The sequence below is a fragment of the Petaurus breviceps genome, unplaced genomic scaffold (assembly GCF_028583685.1).
Source record: "Petaurus breviceps papuanus isolate PSGF00001 unplaced genomic scaffold, PetGlider_PUasm1.0 76, whole genome shotgun sequence".
Taxonomy (NCBI): domain Eukaryota; kingdom Metazoa; phylum Chordata; class Mammalia; order Diprotodontia; family Petauridae; genus Petaurus; species Petaurus breviceps.
In genome coordinates this window covers 49929619-49949646 of record NW_027186473.1, presented here as the reverse complement: position 1 = coordinate 49949646, position 20028 = coordinate 49929619, and the positions used below count along the sequence as shown (strand labels likewise).

At 43.4% G+C, this 20028-nt stretch overlaps 1 protein-coding gene across 6 annotated transcripts in view; it reads left to right on the top strand.

The window, feature by feature from the left end:
• Positions 1-1587: 1587 nt before the first annotated feature.
• Positions 1588-20028, top strand: part of SLC10A7 (solute carrier family 10 member 7) — a 294204-nt gene continuing 275763 nt past the window's right edge. For 2 of the 6 annotated variants that reach the window (XM_069105477.1, XM_069105479.1), the window contains exons 1-3: positions 1588-1867; positions 11518-11600; positions 18376-18512. In XM_069105477.1, coding sequence (XP_068961578.1) covers positions 1768-1867; positions 11518-11600; positions 18376-18512 — 320 coding nt within the window. In that variant the 5' untranslated portion in view covers positions 1588-1767. The remainder of the gene's footprint in view (positions 1868-11517; positions 11601-18375; positions 18513-20028) is intronic. The other 4 variants (XM_069105476.1, XM_069105475.1, XM_069105474.1 and 1 more) reach the window with 4 other exon arrangements.

Sequence of the window (20028 nt, the reverse complement as noted above, 5' to 3'; positions counted from 1 at the left end):
TGAGAAATGGGGTAAGTGGAGGAAGATAGATGCATTGTGGTTTGGACCTTTACTGTAACTATTAGAGACAGTCCGGAGGGTTAAATTGAAAGCTGTCTAAAACATCAGACATTTTGTTTTTCTAACATCCCTGATCACCTTTGCTCACACCCATTCTGGGATTAAGCCAAATTGGGGACCATACAATTCCTTGAGGGTGTGGACTGTTTTTCATTTTTGTCTTTGTATACACAGCATGGTGTGCACTTTGGAGTCGGGGAGACTTGGGTTCAAGTCATACCTCTGACACATACATACTGGCTATGAGATCCTGGGAAAGTCATTTAACTTCTTAGTGTCCCCATACAATTCCCTGACTATAATTTACCCCAGGGCTGCTCTTCTGCATTAGTGGAAGGAGTTTCCACACTCAGGAGTTCCTAATGATATTAGCGAAAGCAACTATGTACTTTCCATTCAAAAAAATCCAAGTCTTTTTAAGCAACACTTCTTTTAAAATTCTACATTGACTCCCTCTAACCAAAAAAGAGTTCCTTGCCCGCTGGGATTAGGACAGGTTTTGCGATTTCGTTGGTATGGTGAATTCCCAAGAGGTACCACCACCGGCTTTTACAGTTTACAGCCTTAGAGGGTTTCCTTAGAGCACTGAGGGTAGTACTTTAATAAAGTTAATGAACGGAACTCAAGTTTCCCCCCCCCCCACAGGAAAAAGGGAGAGACTCCCCACCCCCAAACTCCGTTAAGAGCTATTCTACAAATGCATGACCCACCGGCTCCTTGCCAGCAAGCGCTTCAGGGGGCTTCCGGAGAGGGGTTCCCATGATGGGAACCGGGCTCCCCTCTCCTCCTCCTCCCTGGTCCAGCTAAAGGCTGCAGTGCGATGCCTCTCCAAACACCTCCGATGCATTAAAAAGAAAACGCGTTCGGGGGCGGGTTCCAAGGGCTGCAAGGAGGTCCACTCCCGGTGAAACCGTTTCCACGACAAGCCAGGGGAAACACGGGTGCCGGGCATCAGGAACTGAAAGCAAGAGTCCAACCCTCCTCGCCGGCTCCCACGTCAAAACGCCGGACGTCAGAAGAAACATTGTATTGTATCAAAACAGCGCACCCCAAGATTCTCCCTGGCAGCTGCTGCAGCTGCAGCTGGATTTCCCCTCCTCCATTAGCCACTCTAAGTAAAATAAAACCTGCCCTCCCTTTCTGAGGCCTCGGGAAGTGCCAAAGCAGGACCAGCCTCCCCTCGGCTGAAAAGGGGGCTCTCTCTCCCGCTCGGGATCTCGGCTGCAGCTGCAGCTCCAGCGCCTCGCGCCCTCTAGTAAAACGTCCCTAAGTGGCTCCCTGCCGGGATAGGCAGCCCGGGCCCCAGGGACCTCGGCAGCCTCGCGGGAGGGAGGGCGCGTGCGCGCCAGCGCGCGGGCACCCAGCCGAGCCGCTGCGCTTCCCAGAGCTCCAGGGAGCTTCGAGCTTCGGCGGTTGACTTTGCGAGTCTATTAGCAGGCGCGTGGTAGCGATGGCGGCTCTCAGGGAGACTTCCCCGTCACTGGATACTACTCCAACTGGCCCGCCGGCGGCGGCGGCTCCACCCCACCCACCCCCGCCCCACCTCTCGCCTTTAGTTTACAAGTAGCAATTTCCTTGACTTGTAAGGGGGGGGTCCAGAGCGAGCCGGGGCGCGCGCCGCGGGGCGGGCGGGCGCAGCCTACACTCCCTGGAGAAGCCCAGCAGCCAGCCCCCAGACCCCTGACCTAGCCGCCGGCCCAGGCCACCATGGGGCTGCGGGAGAGGCTGGCCAAGGAATGGTTCATGCTCGGCATCGTTCTGGTGATCGTGCTGGCGAAGATGGATCCGTCCGTTGGGGCCAAGGGCGGTGAGTGCGGCCCCTTCCCACGACCCACGCGAGAATGCAGCCCCGCGAGGGAGGGCGGGAGGCGGCGCTGCCAAAGTGCGCGCACCCCGCCTCGGGAGGGAGGCTCCCCCGCTTAGCTCTGCACCTTGTTCGAAGTTACCTCTGGAGAACTAGCTTCTCCCCGCCTCCATCCCCGTTGGGGCGTCGGTGTTGCACGTGGAGTTGCAGGAGCTGCCGATTCCCCCAGTGTCAAGCCCCGGGGGGGGGAGGGGGGCGGCGAAGGTAGACCTAGTGTGTGACCCGTGGGTCTCTGAGTGAGCGCCTTAGCCCGGAGCCAGAGCCCGTCGGGTGGGACCTGGCATTGCCCTGCTTCCCCGGGGTCCCCGAAGGTTTCCACCACGTGCAGTCCTGAGCTTCTTCAACCTACCCTGTAGTGTGTCTCCCCTTTTCTCTTTCCTTGTGGGGAGGTCGGGGGAGAGAAGGGACGTGTCCTGCCTTCCACCTCCAGGCTTCATTGAAACTCTCAGGCAGACTGACACGTTGCATACTCATGCTGGGACACTACTTCCGTGTGTTCTCATACCCGGGACTGTCTGCAATTCCCAGCTCAAACTAGCAACTCACACAAGGGTTATCTGTGTTTGCCACTTTGTGTCCAGCTCCAGCCCAGTCTCTAGACAGAAAGGCCGGCTCTGCTTCCCAAAGAAAGTCTTTGCAGTGTGGACATTAATTGGTTAATAAAATGTAGCCAGGTTTGAAAACGAGTCAGATCCCAGATAAGGGGAGTCTTATATATACGTGGAGCTAATAGAAGAAAGTCTTATTAGTCTCCCTTATCTCCTCTTACCCTTCTGTTCTAACGATAGAGTGTGATTTAGTAACAGATAGAATTACGCTTTTTATCTAATCAGTTTTTCCCATTCAAGAAACACTAACTTAATTTCAGTGTTTGATGGGCCTTTGTGATCTGGTGTGTTGGTTGTCAACATTTCATCCGGGGTTTGACATCAAAATGCTCATTGGAAGTTATTTGTACAGTTTTGATAAAAGCAATTTAGCAATGAAAGAGAAAGCTGTTTGTTATTCCAGTCAGCACCAAAGTTTTTTACGTACCTCCACCCCAAAGTTGAGAAGGCAGCTCCCTGGAGAGCTGCTTGAAGTAGACAGAATATAGAGAACTATGTTTTTCTGTTTTCAGCTTTTCTAGCATTAGTTACTTTACTAAGTTTAATTTATTATTCTAGAATAACTATGAGCATTAGTTCATAGGAAGGAAATAGAAGTCTGAAGAAGAGGCATTATTTGCCAGACAGCTAGCTGAGGCAAGAAGTAGGGCTCTTTTTTTTTTTTTTTTTAAACAATTGGGGTTAAGTAACTTGCTCAAGGTTACATGGCCAGTTATTTCTGGGTGTGGTGCTAAGTATCTGAGCCCGGATTCGATCCCCCAGGTCATCGGTGCTCTTACTCGCTGAACCACCTGGCCACCTCTGAGAAGTAAGACTCTTACACCAGAGATCTGTCCACTAGAACTTTGTAGAGAGCTGGGCTGCCATTCCTTCATTCTATGGGACACAGAAAGTACCACTGACTTCTCTTTTGACAAAGATTCTCTGTGACTTTTAGGCAAATGCGGTAATTTTTATATCAGTTTCTGTAAAATGAAGATCACTTCTTTACCCCTCAGGTAGAGGTGAAAAGGGACTAGGAGTCAGGAGAGACAATTACTGGCTATATGGTTTTGGGCAGTTCATTTAATCTTTGCCTCTTTGCCTCAGTTTCTCCTGTTCTATAAAACGCACAGAATATACCTCTATAGGGTTGTGGAAGATCAAGTGAGATACTGTAATGTATGTCAAATGCTTTGCAAATCATGAAAGCCTAAGTAAAGATCAGCTGTCATTCTTGAGAGTTGGACTCAGTGGGGAGAGGAGGTGACCTTTTATGGCCTGAACTGAAATGTCTCTAGTCAGAGACCAGTTTTAAGCAGATTATATTCTTGCTTCAGTTTGTCTTGTGTAGAAAGGGCCATCAAAAATGCCATCCAGATGCCTGGGTTGTAACTTTGGAAAGTTTGTAACTTTAGGAAAGTCTGTGGGGCCATTAATAATAGGAGTCTCCTTGGGGGGTGTTGACTTATTTCTAAAGCAATGTTCCAGTTTCCTGAAGAGACGAGTACTAGCTGGGAAATAAATGAGGTCTATAGTAAACCTTTGGAACATATGTGAGAACAGATCTCCGAGGACCAGTGTGACTTCCAGAGTTTGTTGGGATTTTTTTTAAAGGATGGGGTGTAAATTGTATATTTAAGTCACTTAGAGGCTTAGTGTAATTAGATTAAACTTCCTCCCATCTTAAATACCATGTTATATTGGGCATATATTGACCCTAGCATCTGTTCCCCTAGCACTGATTGCATGTCAGTGGCAGGTATAAGGCATGTGTGCATATTCACACATGTATAGATGTGTACAATACATAAGAGCTAATATTGTGGTATGTCTATATATACATATGTAAAATAATATTATATGTCTGTCTGTCTCTCTATAATGTGCAAAATCTGCAGCAAACAGATAAACAAAACATTAGATAAAGATGTACAACTTGTAATTTATTTCCTGGCCACATAATATTCATTTTCTAGAAATAAAGAACTTCAATTTTTTGCTGTTTGTATTGATGGTCAGAGAGTAGGATTGAACTAAGATGATAAGTTAACACAGTTTAAAATGAGATTTTTCCACCTCCTCTCCCCCTCAATTCTTTGACTCCTTTTTGAACGTGCTAAGCCTAATCATCCCAATCACTTTAAATTAAACTAAATTTTAAGCCTCCAAGTTACCTTATCAAAACAACCCTTGGGAACTGGGAGGGAAGGAATTATCATATGTGTTTGACACCTGCCTCTTGTATGGAGAGTGCAATTTGGAGGGTTATATTCATTTCAGCAAAAGCCCATTATAGTAAAAACAACTTAAATATTCCTCCAAATAGAAGCCTGATTGTTAATTCATTTGTGAAAAGTCTTGGTGGATGGCCATATTTCTAATTTTTGTAATGAGTATTTGGCTTCATCTCTAATAAGTGTTGAGGTTTGTACATTGTACTTTCAAAGGGGATTAGGATGCCTACGGTTGAATTCCTTTTAAAATAAAATTGCTAACTTGCCATAAATATGGTGCTTTCAGATTTACAATGAACTTTACAATTTTTTTCTCTTCTTAACAACCCTGGAAAGAAGGTGCTTCTTTTATCTCAATTTTACAAATGAGGAAACTGAGGCAGAAGAGGTTAAATGACTTTCCCAAGGTCACACAGCTAGTAAATGCCTAGGAAATAGAGGCAGACACATTAAGTCAGTTTCCAGGGTCACATTCCACTGGTAACTGTCTGAGGCTGGATTTGAACTCAGATCATCTCTACTCTAGGTACACCTAACTGCTCACCAACCACTCTGTGAGTTAATTAGAATAGGTGTTAGTATTTCCATTTTATGTAGAAGTGAAATTAGAGACTGTGCTGCCCTTGGGCCAGTTGCTTAAATTCTTTAGGTCTCAGTTTCCTCTTTGGTAAAACTAGTAGATTGGGGTTTAAGATTTCTTCTAACAGTCTCTGTGAATCTAAGTTGAGTGGCTTCCTAGAGTAGAAATGCCCTCAAATTGTGGTTAGCACTCAGATACCTTTAAGTCTTAGTACAATATGCCCCTCATTAGGTTTTTAAAGTCACAGAGATCAAGGATGAGAGCAGTGTGCCATATTAAATGCAGATACTATGTAGCTGCTGGATATGAAACATATAAATGGAGTACTGGGCTAGAGTCAGGAAAGCTTGGGTCTAAGTCTCCTACTCTCACAAATACTACCTTTGTGACCACAGGCAGGTTAGTTAACCTTTCTGAGCCTCAAGCAACTCTCCAAGACTGTAAATTGTAGATGCCTTCTGATCTGCTTCCCTGTAAGGAGCTCTCAGCAATGAAAATTACAGGCCCTTGATGACATCAGTTCCTAGTTGAAAGGTACTTGATATGATATCCTGGATGTGATCTACTCTGCTCAGAAGTACAGGAGCATTGATCCCTGTCCAGCATAGAACTTCCCAGATAGCTTCAACATGATTCCTTCACAGAAAGAGAAAGGTGGCTTTCCTTTCTTTGATAGAGTAAGTTTCTGGGTTCCAGCTGCAGATTTAGTGAGGTTGAATGATTACTATGACTAAAGCATGAATTCTAAAAAGGAAGCTACTTTTTTTTTTTCATTTACAAGTCTGAACTGCAATAAAAACCATGCTTCATGCTGTGGGATTGTGACAATGATACTGCAGAGAATATGTTAGGTTTCATTGAGTTGCAGAGTTTTATTTAGTATACATTTGCTGGCCATGACCTCCTTAAAGTGCTAGTTGACCCACAGTATGCTGAGGGTACGAAAAATCCACACGTCTTTGCCCATTAAAAAGTACTGTGAATTTAGTGGGTTTATGCCTACATAGGATCAAAGAATTTTAGATTAGAGGACTTTGGTTGGTTAGAGAGTGAAAAAAACAGTAAGTGCCTAGTATGTATGCCAGAGGCTAGGCACCATCCTGATCATTGCCTTCAAGGAGCTCACAGTCTCACAGGGGAGACAGCAAGTAAATATGTACAAGCAAGCTATGTACAAAATAGCTAGTAAACAATTGAGAGAGGGAAGGCATGAGGATTAATAGGGGCTGGGAAAGGCTTCCTGTAGAGATACAATTTTAGTTGGGACTTAAAGGAAACCACAAGGCAGAGGTAGGGATGAAGAACATTTCAGTCATGGGACAGCCAGAGATGATGAGTATTTTTTGTTTGTGTAACAGCCAGGAGGCCAGTAGCACTGGCTCAAAGGTCGAGCAAGGTGTGAGAAGACTGGAAACAGAGGAGAGGGCTAGGTTATGAAGGGCTTGGAACAGCAGAGGATTCTGTATTGGATCTTAGAGGCAAGAGGGAACCCCTGGAGGTTACTGAGCAGTAGGGTAATATGATTGAACCTGCACTTTAGGAAAATCCCTTTGGTGGCTGAATGAAGGATGGATTGGAGTGGTGAGAGGCTTGAGGTAGACAGATTCACCAGCTGGTATTGCGGTAATCCAGCTGGGATGTGAGGAGGGCCGCACCAGAGTTGGGGCAGTGACAGCTGAGAATGGGACATTTTCTTGAGGTGTTGCAGAGGTGAACTCGACAGGCCCTGGCACCATCTTGGATGTGGGGGGTGAGAAGATAGTGAGAAGTCCAGGATGCCTCTTAGGTTGTGAGCCTGATGGGATGGAAGAATGGTGTCGTCTTTGAGGGAAGGTAGGAGGAAGAGGGAGGGTTTGGGGGAAAGATAACAAGTTTAGTTTTGGACATGTTGAGTTTAAGATATCTAATGGTTATCTGCTTTGAGATATCTGAAAGGAATTTGGAAATGTGAGGACAGGAGATCTATGGAGAGGTTAGGGCAGGATAGATAGCTTTGGGAAGCATTAGCTTAGAGATGGTAATTAAATCCATGGGAAATGATGAGATTACTAAGTGAAGTTTGTAGAGAGAGAAGAGGAGAGGACCTAGGACAGAACCCCCAGGGTCCAGCAAAGTAGACAGAGGAGTGGTCAGACAGGAGGATAACCAGGAGACAGTGGTGTCCTGAAAACCTAGAGAGAAGGGAGAGAGTAATCTGTAGTGTAGAAGGCTGCAGAGAGGTCAGGGAGAATGAGGATTGAGAAAAAGCCATTGGATTTGGCAACTAAGAGATGGCTGGTAACTGGAGAGAGGAGTTTAGGTAGAAGCCTCGTAAAGGGTGAACCACAGAATAAGAGGATAGAAGGTGGAGGCACCCATTTTAGGAGAGATTCTTAAGGAGTTTAGTTACAAAGGGCAGCAGAGTTATAGGGCAGTAGTTACTGGTGATGGAAAGGTCAAGGGAAGGTTTTTTTTAGGATAGGGGAAATATGGGCATGTTTATAGGCAGCAGGGAAGGAGCCAATAGACAGGAAGAGGTTGAAAATAATTGATAAGTGGAAATGGCGGGTCAGCTTGTTGGAAGAAATGGGATGGAATAAGGATCTGTTGAGCATGTAGAGGCAGATAGATTAGCAGGTAGCTAATCCAGCCTTGGCAAGGGGTAAGGTCATTTTATTGTATGAGAAGGGGTGAAAGAAGAGATGGGGCAGAATGCATCTGAGTGATATGAAATGAAGGGAGAAGAGGGAGCTCACAGTGAATGACCTTGATTTTTTTTTCCTGTAAAATATGGAGGAAGATTCTCAGCTGGGACAGGTAGCAATGAGAGATATGAGGAGACACAAAAAGGTTTGGAAGAGTCATATAGAGAGTGGGAAAGTGAATTGATAAGGGACCTATAGTAGGATTGCGTAGCTGCAGTGAAGGCATAGTTGAGGTTGCATAACACAAATTTGTAGTAAACCAGTCAGAATGGTTATATGGTTTTCTCCACCTTTCTTCAATAGCACATGTATAGGAGCAAAGGTGGTGAATAGCTGTGGCTTAGCAAGGCACAGTCAGCAAAATGCTGGGGGGAGGAAGAAGGAACTCAGCAGAAAAGAGGACAGTGTGGAGTTGGGTTGGTTCACCAAGGGGTCAAGATGGGGAGAAGAAGGGAGAGTGGGTAATAGAGGAGAGATAGACTGGTAGACATTGAGGGGTCAAGGGATTGGAAGTCACGGTATAGACAAAGAATTGGGTTTGGTAAGAGAAGGAAGAGGGAGGGATGAAAAGCCAATAGAATATGGTCAGATGAGAGGATGGAGGTGGGTATGACCATCTCTGTGTGTGGTCGAGGTGGGGTGGAATAGGTCATGGAAAGTGAGTAGGTTGAGGAACTGAATGGCTAGGGTGTTTGAGGGGGAGCCAGTACTGATATGGAAATTCCTAGTAAAAGGACCAGAGTTGGGGAGGAGAGAAAAATTGTGAGCCATGTAGACTTATTTTTTTTTTTTTTGCCTTTTGGAGGGCAATTGGGGTTAAGTAACTTGCCCAAGATCATATGGCTAGTTTTTGTGTTAACAGTCTGAGGCCAGATCCAAACTCAGGTCCTCCTGACTCCCGGGGCTGGCGCTTTGCTCACTGCACTACCGTGTTTTCCCAATAATAAGACCCTGTCTTATTAATTTTTTTGGACAGAAAAACACCAGAGGGCTTATTTTCAGGGGAGGGTTTATTTTAATGAACATTGACAGCAATTTTAATAAACAGGTAAATGTGAACAAAAAAGTGTACCTTTATTCAATAATGAATTCAATAAAGAACAGGATGACGCGCTCACTGCTGCAGCTCTGATTGGATGCAGCTCGGAGCACGGTGTGCGTTTCGGGGGGGAGAACGGTGCATACAGAGGGTACTGTAATGTAGCATGTAGCACAGGGGATCACCTTCATTTCACTACAGTAGCAATCTCAATAGGGCTTATTTTCGGGGGAGGGCTTATTTTAGAGGAATCTTACACAGTAAGGGGAGGGCTTATTTTCGGGATAGGTCTTATTATTGGGGAAACACGGTACCTAGCCACCCCCGTGTAGCATACTTATTGAGGAATTATGGGGAGTGACCTGGAGGTCTGTAGATAAAGGCTACTAGGATTTTGATTGGTTAGGAGAGATGAATGACATGAACCTTGGAGGAGGAGTGGTTAGTGAATGATGGAAGTAGGGGGATGAGCTAGAAATGGCTGTGGAGAAGAAGGAGTATCTGGGCCTAAATTCAAAGTCCACACTTCTACTATAGAAAGGCACACTACTGCTCCCTTACAAGTGGTGAGTGGTACAGTAAATGTGTCAGCAAACATTGTTTTTTTTTAGCCTACTGAGGACAAAACATTTTTCTAGGGCTGTGTGTTATATAGAGATTAGAAAGTTTCCAGATAGTGTTTAAGAAACAAAGACATTGTTCAGTATCAGAAAGACCTGGTTTTAGGACTTGCCCCAGACATTTTCTAGTCTTGTTACCTTGGGCAAGTCAGTTAACTTGTTAGCCCTGGTTTCCTCATCTGTAAAAATTAACCCATCAACAAGCATTTATTAAGTGCCTACTGTGTGCCAGATGCTGACTTGGTGCTGGAGATGCAGATGCAAAAAAAACAAAAGTCTTTACTCTCAGGGAGCTTATATTCTATCTGGGAACACTCTGTGTGTGTGTAATAGATAAAGGACATATATAGTTTGGGGACAAGGGCACTGTTAATTGGAGGGACAGGGAAAGGCTTCATGTAGAAAGTGGTTCTCAGACTGCCTGGGATTCTGTGAGGCAGAGGTGAGGAAGATGTGTGTTGCAGCTATGGGGTGACGGGTACAGAGACGTAGAGATAGTAAGCATCATGTACAAGGGATAGAGAGGCTAGTTTGGTTGGACTGTAAGGTTCTAGAAGGGGAGTAAAGTATAATGAAATTGGAAGGAGAGGTTAGTGCCACCTTCTGAAGGAAGCTAAAAGCTAAAGAGTTTGTATCTTATCCTAAAGGAAATAGGGAATCATTGTAGTTTATTGAGTAGGGGGGTGCCATGGTCAGACTTTCACTTGAGGAAAGTCACTTTGGCAGTGTTATGGAAGCTGGATTGAAGAGGGCAGAGACTCAATGCAGAGAGACCAAATAGACATCTATTCCAGTAGTTTATGTGATGGAAGATAAGGACCTGAACTAGGTGGTGGCTGTGTGTGTATAGAGAGAAGGAGTTGGATGCAGGAAGTAGAAACTGGAAAATTCTACAACTGACCCAATATGGGGGGTGAGGGAGAGGGAGAAATCAAGGGCAGGGTGAAGTTACAAACCCGGGAGACTGGAAGAATTGGTGGTGCCTTTGTCAGAAATGGTGACATTTGGACAAGGAATGGATTTGGGAGGCAAGATAATGGATTCTGTTTTGAACATGCTGAGTTTGCCATGCCTGTGGGACATCCAGTTTGAAATATCCAGTAGGTAGTTAGTAATGTGGAGCTTGAGCTCGAGGGAGCAACTGAGTGTGGGCATATGGATTTGTGAATCATGTGTATAGAGATGAAAACTAAACCCACGGGAATTGATGGGGTCACCCAGAAAGAGAGAGCGGAGGGAGAGGAGAGGGGACCAGGCCAGAGCTTTGGACTTCAGAGAGTAGCATTCGCTAGGCAGGGGAGGAGCTGTTCCATGCATTATTTTTGGGTCTTGGGATTCATGTTGGTAAGTAGCTCCATAGCCATCCTTATGCCACCAGGTAGGGTTTTGGAAGATGGAATTCAGATAAGCTTGTTTTGGTGAGGAATTGGGAGAATGCCCTCAGGGCTTGTGTTTATGTTCTTCCTTCTAGTCCTGGGAGTTGTTGACCAAATAGTTCTGCCTCATGGACTTTTCCTGTTGTTCAGTCTTTTTTCAGTGGTGCCTGACTCTTTTTGACTCCATTTGGGCTTTTCTTGGCAGAGATGCTGGAGTGGTTTGCCATTTCCTTCTCCACATCTTTTTACAGATGAGGAACTGAGGCAACCAGGGTTAAGTGACTTGCCCAGGGTCACACAGCTAGGAAATGTCTGAGGCCAGATTTGAACTCAGGATGATGAGTCTTCCTGGCTCCAGGCCTGGTGCTCTGTCTGCCGCACCACTTCGCTGCCCAAATGGCAAGTTCTGTGGGAGTGGGGTATCACTTTGTTATATTCATTCTCTCCCTTTCTCTCTCTCTTTTTTTTAGGACCACTGAAGCCTGAAATGACTATAACCTACATTGCTGTTTCAGCCATATTCTTTAACAGTGGACTGTCACTAAAAACAGAGGTATTGTCAACAACAAGGGGACATGAAAAGGAGGAGTCAGGAAAATCTAGCCTTAGTCATCTCTTTGGAAATATCAGTGGCCCTGAATAAACCTGTCTGTAGTTGGAAGTATATAGTAATAACAACAATGATAAGTAGCCCCTGTTTAAGGAGTGTTTGTGAAGAGCATGACTTTGCTTGTCTCACTGGATCCTCACAACAACACGTAACCACTACATGTCTTACCGTGTCCATACTCCCAGGTGACAGAAAAGAACCCAAGCTTGACTCCATTGGTGCCTTATTATGAAGTATCCAGCTTCAGTATTAGTGAAGATAATTTGTCTGTCATCTCGGGTCCTGGCAGAAGGGGCATGTTCTAGGAGTCCTATGGGGTGATTGTTTTTTGTTGGATTTACTTTGGGTATAATTAATGTAGCAACAGGACTAAAGATATCCTGGGCCTTTGCTCACATTATGATTAAAACTGCCTTCTAATCACATCCTTTGCCAAAAAACTAGGGTTCAGCATGTTTGAACTGCTGCGTGCCAGTCCCTGTGACTCTTCTAAACTCAAGCTGTTTAAGTGGAGCTCGTTACAACATGACATTTTAACCCTTGGATCTGAGATTTAGAGTTGGAAGGACCTTAGGGGTTACTTAGTCCACTTTATAGGTTGTACCTGGATTTAGCACTTAGTATTCTTGTTTCTAAATGCCAGTTCATGTTTTTAAGATAAACAAATAAATGAATATATTTTGTTGTTGCTCAGTCTTATCTGACTCTTCATGACCCTGTTTGGGGTTTTCTTGGCAGACATACTGGAGTGGTTTGCCATTTTCTTCTCTAGCCATTTTACAGATGAGAAAACTGAGGCAAATGGAGTTAAGTGATTTGCCCAGGATCCCGCAGCTAGTAAGTGTCTGAGGCCAGATTTGAGTTCAGGTCTAATGATTTATCTACTGAGCCACCTAGTTGCCCCAAATGAATATATGTGTGTCTGTATCTATATACATATGGGGGGGGGTATTACATAATGGTTAGAGTGCTGGGCTTAGTGGTTGGAAGACCTACCTCAGACACTCACTCACCATGTGTGTGCAGATAAGACATTTTCCCTCTGCCTTAGGCAAGTGCAGGTATTGTGAATGGAGCATCAGACTTGGAGTTGGGAGTGCCTGGGTTCAAATCCTGCCTCTGATGTTATGATCTGGGTAACCCTCTAATCCTCAGGTTTTTTTATTTGTAAAATAGAGATAATCATTGTTCCTATCTCCCCTGGTAGGTTGTAAAGATTGCGTGAAATAATAATTGTTAAGCACTTTGTGAACTTGAAGTGCCCTCTGACCACGAGTTGGTTGTTATCTGTTCTTCACATGTAATGTAGATGCCCTGAGGTCCCTTCCAGCTCTGCAAGTGGGACTCCACTAAGTTAGGAATAAGCGGTGACTGACCCGGGCAGAGGGAGGTTTCCTCAGGTGCTGCAGGTGTTCCTGTGTCTTCCTTACCTTTAGCCCATGTTAAGTCACAGTTCCTTATCTACCAGTAGCAGGTGTTGTTTCCTGGTGGCCAAGGTGTTTCTGGGCAAAGAAGTCTCTGAATGTGAAGATGACAAGAGATTTTTAAGTCAGAAAGAGGAGTCTCTTCTTGAAGGGGATAAAACTCTCAACAGTGGAGAAAATTTGTTCTTGAAGAAGTAGTTAAGAGCCATTGTTCTATAAGAAATCAGTCAACTCAGGAAGCTCCTGCTATATATTAGGGTGCCTCACTGGCCAAGTGGGCAGAGCACCAGGCCTGAAGTCAGGAAGACTCATCTTCCTGGGTTCAAATCTGGCCTCAGACACTTATAGCTGTGTGACCCTGGCCAAGTCATTTAGCTGCTGTTTGCCTGTAAAATGGGGATAATAGCACCTACCTCCAGGGTAATCATCAGAATCAGATGCTCAAGAAATCCTGGCTGGCTTGACTGCTTCAAAGCCTGGGTCCCCTCAAAGCGTGTTTGTCCCTGCTGTTCCACTTGAGTCAATCACAGGTTGTGCCGGTAGGTTCCCATCTCAGTTTCTGGGTTTTACTAGTTCTCCATCTATGCCAAAAGGAGGGAGTGCCATGAATCAGGAAGTCAGAGCTCATGAACGATGATGGTTTCTTGTTCATCAAGCGCTTGTGGAACTGGCTGCTGAAATTGTATAGAACGGAGGTAAGGCCGTTGCAGGGAATGGTGTTTTACGTCCAGCTAACTTACTTAGGGGGCAGCTGGGTGGTGCACTGGACAGAGTGCCAGGCCTAGAGTATCAGGAAGACCTGAGTTCAGATCTGGCCTCAGACACTTACTATCTGTGTGACCCTGGATAGGTCACTGAACCCTGTGTCCCTCATTTTCCTCATCTGTAAAATGAGCTGGAGAAGGAAATGGCAAACTACTACAGTATCTCTACCAAGAAAACCCCAAATGGGGTCTTGAAGAATCAGACATAACTGAAAAACAACAGTAACTGCCTGTTTAGCCCAGGAACTAACAAGCTTTCCTCATGCTGCAAAGCAGTTCATTCTCTCGTTCTCTTTACTTAGCTGGGTAAATAGAAAAGCAGGATGGGGATGATGGTGGGTGCCATAGCACAGAGAAGGCTGACCTTTGAGGCAGGGAGTCTCAGGTTCAGATTCTGCCTCTGATACTTCCTGTGTAAAAGTGTGACTCAGTTAACCCCTTTGAGCCTGTGCCCTTCTCTGTGAAAAAGGGAGACTCAAACCTTTAGTTTTTATCTCCTGGGATTGTTTGGAAGCATCAGTGAGATGTCAGGTGCTTTGCAAACTTGAGAGTGCTATATAGGTGAGTTCTTCAGTAGGGCAGGCCATAGAGCCCTGGGCTGGGAGTCAGGAAGACTTTATTTCAAGTCTTGCCTTGGACACTTACTACCTGGGTGACCCTGGGCCAGTCACTTCACTCCCACCCATCTTGGTTTCCTCATCTGTAAAATGGGAATAAAAATAGCGCCTGTCTCCCAAGGTTGTTTGGAAGATCAAATGAGACAGTTATAAAATATTTTGCCGGGTTTAAAATGTGATATAAATGTTAGCTGCTATTGTTATTATTAATCTGTCAGTCAGTAAACATTTATTAAGTACTTACTATGTTGTAGACACTGTCCTAAGTGCTAGGGATATAAAAAGAGGGAAAAGAGAGTCCCTGCCCTCAAGGACCCAGTAATCTAATGGGGGAGACATTATGGTGATGATGTTGATGAAGAAGGAATGAATAAAATGAAATGCCAGGAAAGATATTTTTTAAATGACAAGCTGAGGAGTCTGCATTTTGTCCAAGATCCGGCAGGTCAGTATGCATTTATTAGTCACCCACTATATGCCAGACACTGCATTGGGGAACCATTTGTATGATCCAATAGTTATTTGAATATGAAATTTTAAATTATATGTGCTGATAGGCGAGGTGATACAGGGGCTAGAATGTAGCTTTAGAGACAGAAAGGCTTGAGTTAGAATCCTGACTCAGACACTTAACTAATTGTATGACCCTGGGTAAGTCACTTAACCTCTCTTAAACTCAGTTTCTGTATATGTAAAACAGTACCAACGTTCCAGGGTAGTTGTAAGGATCAAATGAGACTAACATATACAAAGTATTTTGCAAACCTTGAAGTACTATAAAAATGCCAGCTATTATTATTAATAAAATTTTATATTTTGCAGCTTTTTAAAAATATGTGAAGTCCCATTTTATCTCTTTGAAAATATAATATGGGTATGGAAAATATCTGATATTGGGATACTGTGGCAATCTCAAAAGCGCTCCAGCTTCCATAACTTCTAGGCCCAAGAGGTGACATCATGGACTCCCACGGATCAGTGGCTTGGTGAATGTCATGCTGGATGCCGCATTGTTTCACTTCCTTGGCATAGGTCCCAAGGTCTAACCTCCATTCATTCTATTTGTATGCCTAAAATTTCCAGGGGATTACACTGGAATGAAATTGTTTCCCAAGATAGATGAAAGCTTTGTGTGCTTGGATTTTCCCTGAAGTAGAGGTTGGAAGCCTTGATCAGGTCTGGAGATGTCCCTGGTCTCATCTTTGAATAACAATAATTATTATAATTAATAATGATAATTAAGTACTTCTTCTATTATGTCATTTGAACAATAGCAATAACAGTATAATAATAGTTTGCTTTTCTTTGGTACCTTTAAGGTATGCAGAGCACTACCACATCTCATTGGATTCTCATAATAACCCTGTGAGGCATATGCTGCTGCTGCCTTCAGTTTCCAGTTAAGTCACCTAGGATAACAGTTAATAAGTGTCTGTAGGAAGATTGGAACTCAGGTCTTCCTAATTCCTAGTCAGGCACTGAAGACTTCAGACTGGTTGGTGAGATGAGTGTCAGATGGAAATTCTGCTCTGTTCTGATAGAATTCAAGGGGCCTGAACTCCCAGGGGTCCTTTCTTTGGTGTAACCAGGCTGAAGCTCCTGGGGACCTTGAGTAACTGAGTAATAAACCTTGTTTCGGCTAATGTTAAGTTTCGGTGATTGCATCTCAGACCCATTTCCTTTCCTTCCTTCCCCTCCAGTGAGGAGGAAGCCACTGCCTTCCAAGCCAGCCAGTTCCACTTTTGAATAAATCTAATTGTTAGGATTTTTTGGGTGCTATAATCCTGAGTGCGTCTTCCTCCCAGAGTGGCTTATCTAAATGGAAGAAATTCCAGTATGGGCCTAGAGGGAGTCCGTAGACAACAGAAGCACCACGTGTCCAGCTAGAAGCAGAACATTGGCCGTAGGGTGATTTGTGTTCCATTAAAACAGCTCACTGAGGGGTCTGCTGATGCCCTGTGGAAGGGCTGTAAATTCTCTCAGCCGATGAAAATGAACGTGTCATCAGCATGTTGTCCAAAAGTTAGTATTTATTTGAATGGAAAGAAGAACCACAGAATAAGTGTAGTGCTGGGCATGGAGTTAGATGGCCCAGGTTGGCTTTTGATGCTTGTTGGCTGTGTGGTTGTGGGCAGTTGATTTTCTTTGTGCAATCCTCAGTTTTCTCTTCTGCAAGATGGGAATGTCCATATTTGCTCTGTCTTCCATATGTTTGCCTCTTTGAACCTTGAACTATCTTAGTGGTTGACTGTGCTTCTTTATGTTTGAAACTCACAGGATATTTGTGCTTTGATTTCATGTATCTTTTTTTATTGGTTTTTACTTTTATTTTTTTTTAAAGCAGTTGGGGTTAAGTAACTTGCGCAAGGTTACATGGCCAGTTATTTCTGGGTGTGGTGCTAAGTATCTGAGCCCGGATTTAATCCCCCAGGTCATCCTGACACTGAAGCCGGTGCTCTTACTCGCTGTGCTACCTGGCCGCCCCTAAGCAATTGGGGTTAAGTAACTTGCTCAAGGTTACACGGCCAGGTATTTCTGGGTGGGTGCTAAGTGTCAGAGCCTGGATTCAATCCCCCAGGTCATCCTGACACTGAAGCCGGTGCTCTTACTCGCTGTGCTACCTGGCCGCCCCTGGTTTTTACTTTTAAAACATCATTAACAAATCTTGTAAAAATATTACTGATTTGAATTAAACTGAAGGTGAGGTAGGGCAGGGGAGAGGTCAGTTTGAATTGTTGACCATGAATGGAGGTTCTTAACCTGGGATCTATGGATGCCTATGGTGATGTGGGTAAAATTCAGGGGGTCAGAGAACTCAGATGGGGAAAAATTATACCCTTATTTTTTTTACTAACTTCTAACTGAAAGTCAGTATTTCTTTTAATTACTTAAAAACTTGATTATGAGAAGGGGGTCCATAGGCTTCACCAGATTGCTCAAGCAGTCTATGGGAGAGAAAAGGTCTGGTCTAGAAGAAAGATGGCCTGCGGTATTGGATAGATTCTCACCTGAACTGGAACTCACCTGCACCTGGAATAGGCTGGCATCACACAACTTGAGAAAGTCTGGATAGGTTATGGTCCAGGAATACTGACACCCATGCAGTTAATGACCCATCAGACTATTCAAACATTTCCAAGAAAATTCACCAGTACAGATCAGTGACAAACTTGTATTAATTACCTGCTTGCAGTTGTAAGTGAAGTCAATTTTAATAACTCTGTAAGGATCATTTGTAAGCAGCTGAGCTTTTTTTTTTTTCAAATTGGTGCTCATAAAATGTTTAAAAAATTTAAAGCATTAAGAAAATCCTCCCTTTGCTGGGAGGTGGGAGTTGGGTGGTAGTGGGCTAGGGATGAGGAATCTTGTATATACTGTTAGGTTTGGTGATTCATAAATTAGCTTTGCTCAACTACTTTCTTCACCCTTTTTCTCTTTTATTCTTTGTTACAAGGAATGTCTTTCCACATGGGGGAAAGGAGATAGGTATATTTGGAAACAAAAGTGATATAAAATCAAAAGGTAGTAATAAAAATTAAAAGGCTTCCAGAAAAAAAAAAGTTTTTCCTTAAGTAGGTTAAAAAGTTATCTTGCAAACTTTTTTATAGTAGTATTTTGCTTAACATACCTTTTTCTTATAGATTAGCAAAGGTAAAAAGCTCTTCCCTAGTCTAAATTAAGTTGGTTGTTTTTTCAAGATAAATCAGGCTATTTTAGTGATTTAAATTAAAATACCTTATAATGACTATAAGGAATAGTTTCTCCCCTTAGTCTTATCTATTATGATTTATTATTTTATATAAAAATGAGTTACAAGTAAATACCAAAATAAAATAACTGGGTTTAGTGGTCTTTCTGTAGATATCTCTCTTCCAAACAATTTTAAAATGTGTTTTTCTTTTTTTTTTTCCAGGAGCTGACTAGTGCTTTGATGCATATAAAATTACATCTTTTTGTTCAAATCTTTACACTTGCATTCTTCCCAACAACAATATGGTTTTTTCTTCAGTTGCTCTCAGTTACACCCATCAATGAGTGGCTTTTAAAAGGGTACGTTGAAAAAAGCGGTGCATTTTTTAAAGTCGTTATTTTGGGATGGGTGGGGAAGCTGAGGAGAATTTATTTCAAACCGAATTTTTTTCATGTTTTAAACATATGTATGAGTTTATCCATAGATCAGATATTTATTTTCTTGAGTAAATTTTTCCATTCAGTGCTAAGAATACCAGTTGTATTAACAAAAGACTTTTTTTTTTTTGCTTTTGGAGGGGGAAAGGTAGGGCAGTTGGGGTTAAGTGATTTGCCCAAGGTCACACAGCTAGTTTTTGTGGGGGTGGGGGAGGGGGGTATCTGAGGTCAAATTTGAACTCAGGTCCTTCTGACTCCAGGACCAGTGCTCTATTCACTGCGCCACCTAGCCGTCCCACAAAAGACTCTTAAGAAAATGTTGCCCCAGATTTAAAGATTGGCTTGGTGATTTAAATGCATTTTTTGGGGAAGTGTTTAAAATAAATTGTGCTTTCAGGTCATGGTGTAATAAATGGAAAGGAAAAAATGGGCTTAGAATGAAGAGGCTTCAGACCCAGTACTGCTGCTGGTGACTTGCTCTGATTTGTGGGGAATTGCTTACTGTTGTGGGCCTGTTTCCTCAACAGTAAAATTGGGATAATCATGATTTACTCACAGGTTGATTTTTGTTTGTTTGTTTGTTTTTGTGAGCCTCAAATGAAATGTAAAATTCAATTTGAAAAATATAAAGTGGTATTTGAAAATGTTTACTGCTTTGGCTCAACAAATAATTATTAAGTTTATATAACACTCTGAAATTTTTATACAGTGCTTTCCTTACAATGAGCCTTGAGATAGGTAGTGCAAGCATCTTGGTGCCATTTTAAGCTTTTAAAAACTGTTTGTTTTCTTTAAAAAAAAAAAGACTTTTGAAACACCCTGTATTTTACATTCCTTAAGTTGGAGAAGTCAAATCAACAAGCATTTATTAAGTGCCTATTATTTGGCTGGCTAAGCCCTGAGTATACAAAAAAGGGCAGAAAAATAAAAGTCCTTGCGTTCAAGGAAATTACAATCTAATGGGAGAAACAGCAACCTTTCAGACAATAATGATGTGCAAATGAGATACGGATGAGATGAAGGAGAGTGATCTATGAAGGAAGGCAGGAAGCTTCAGGAGAGCTGAGGAGGGCTTCTGGCAGGGCCAGGATGGAGACCAGGGGAGCTGGGAGACTGGGATGAAGAAGAAGAGAGTTTCAGGCATGGGAGAGGCCCTCTTAGAAGCTGGAGGATCTCATGAGAGGTTCTAGCATAGAAATCAGTGTCACTGGGGAGGGAGGTATAAGGTGGTTGGAAAGGTGAGGCTCAACCAGGTCTGTTGTTCTTTAGTCTTTTTTTAGTTGTGTCCAACTCTTTTGGGGTTTTCTTGGCAAAGATACCGGAGCAGTTTGTCATTTCTTTCTCCATCTCATTTTACAGATGAAGAAACTGAAGCAAATGGGGTTAAGTGACTTGTCCAGGGTCATATAGCTAGTAAATGAGGCTGGAGTTGAACTCA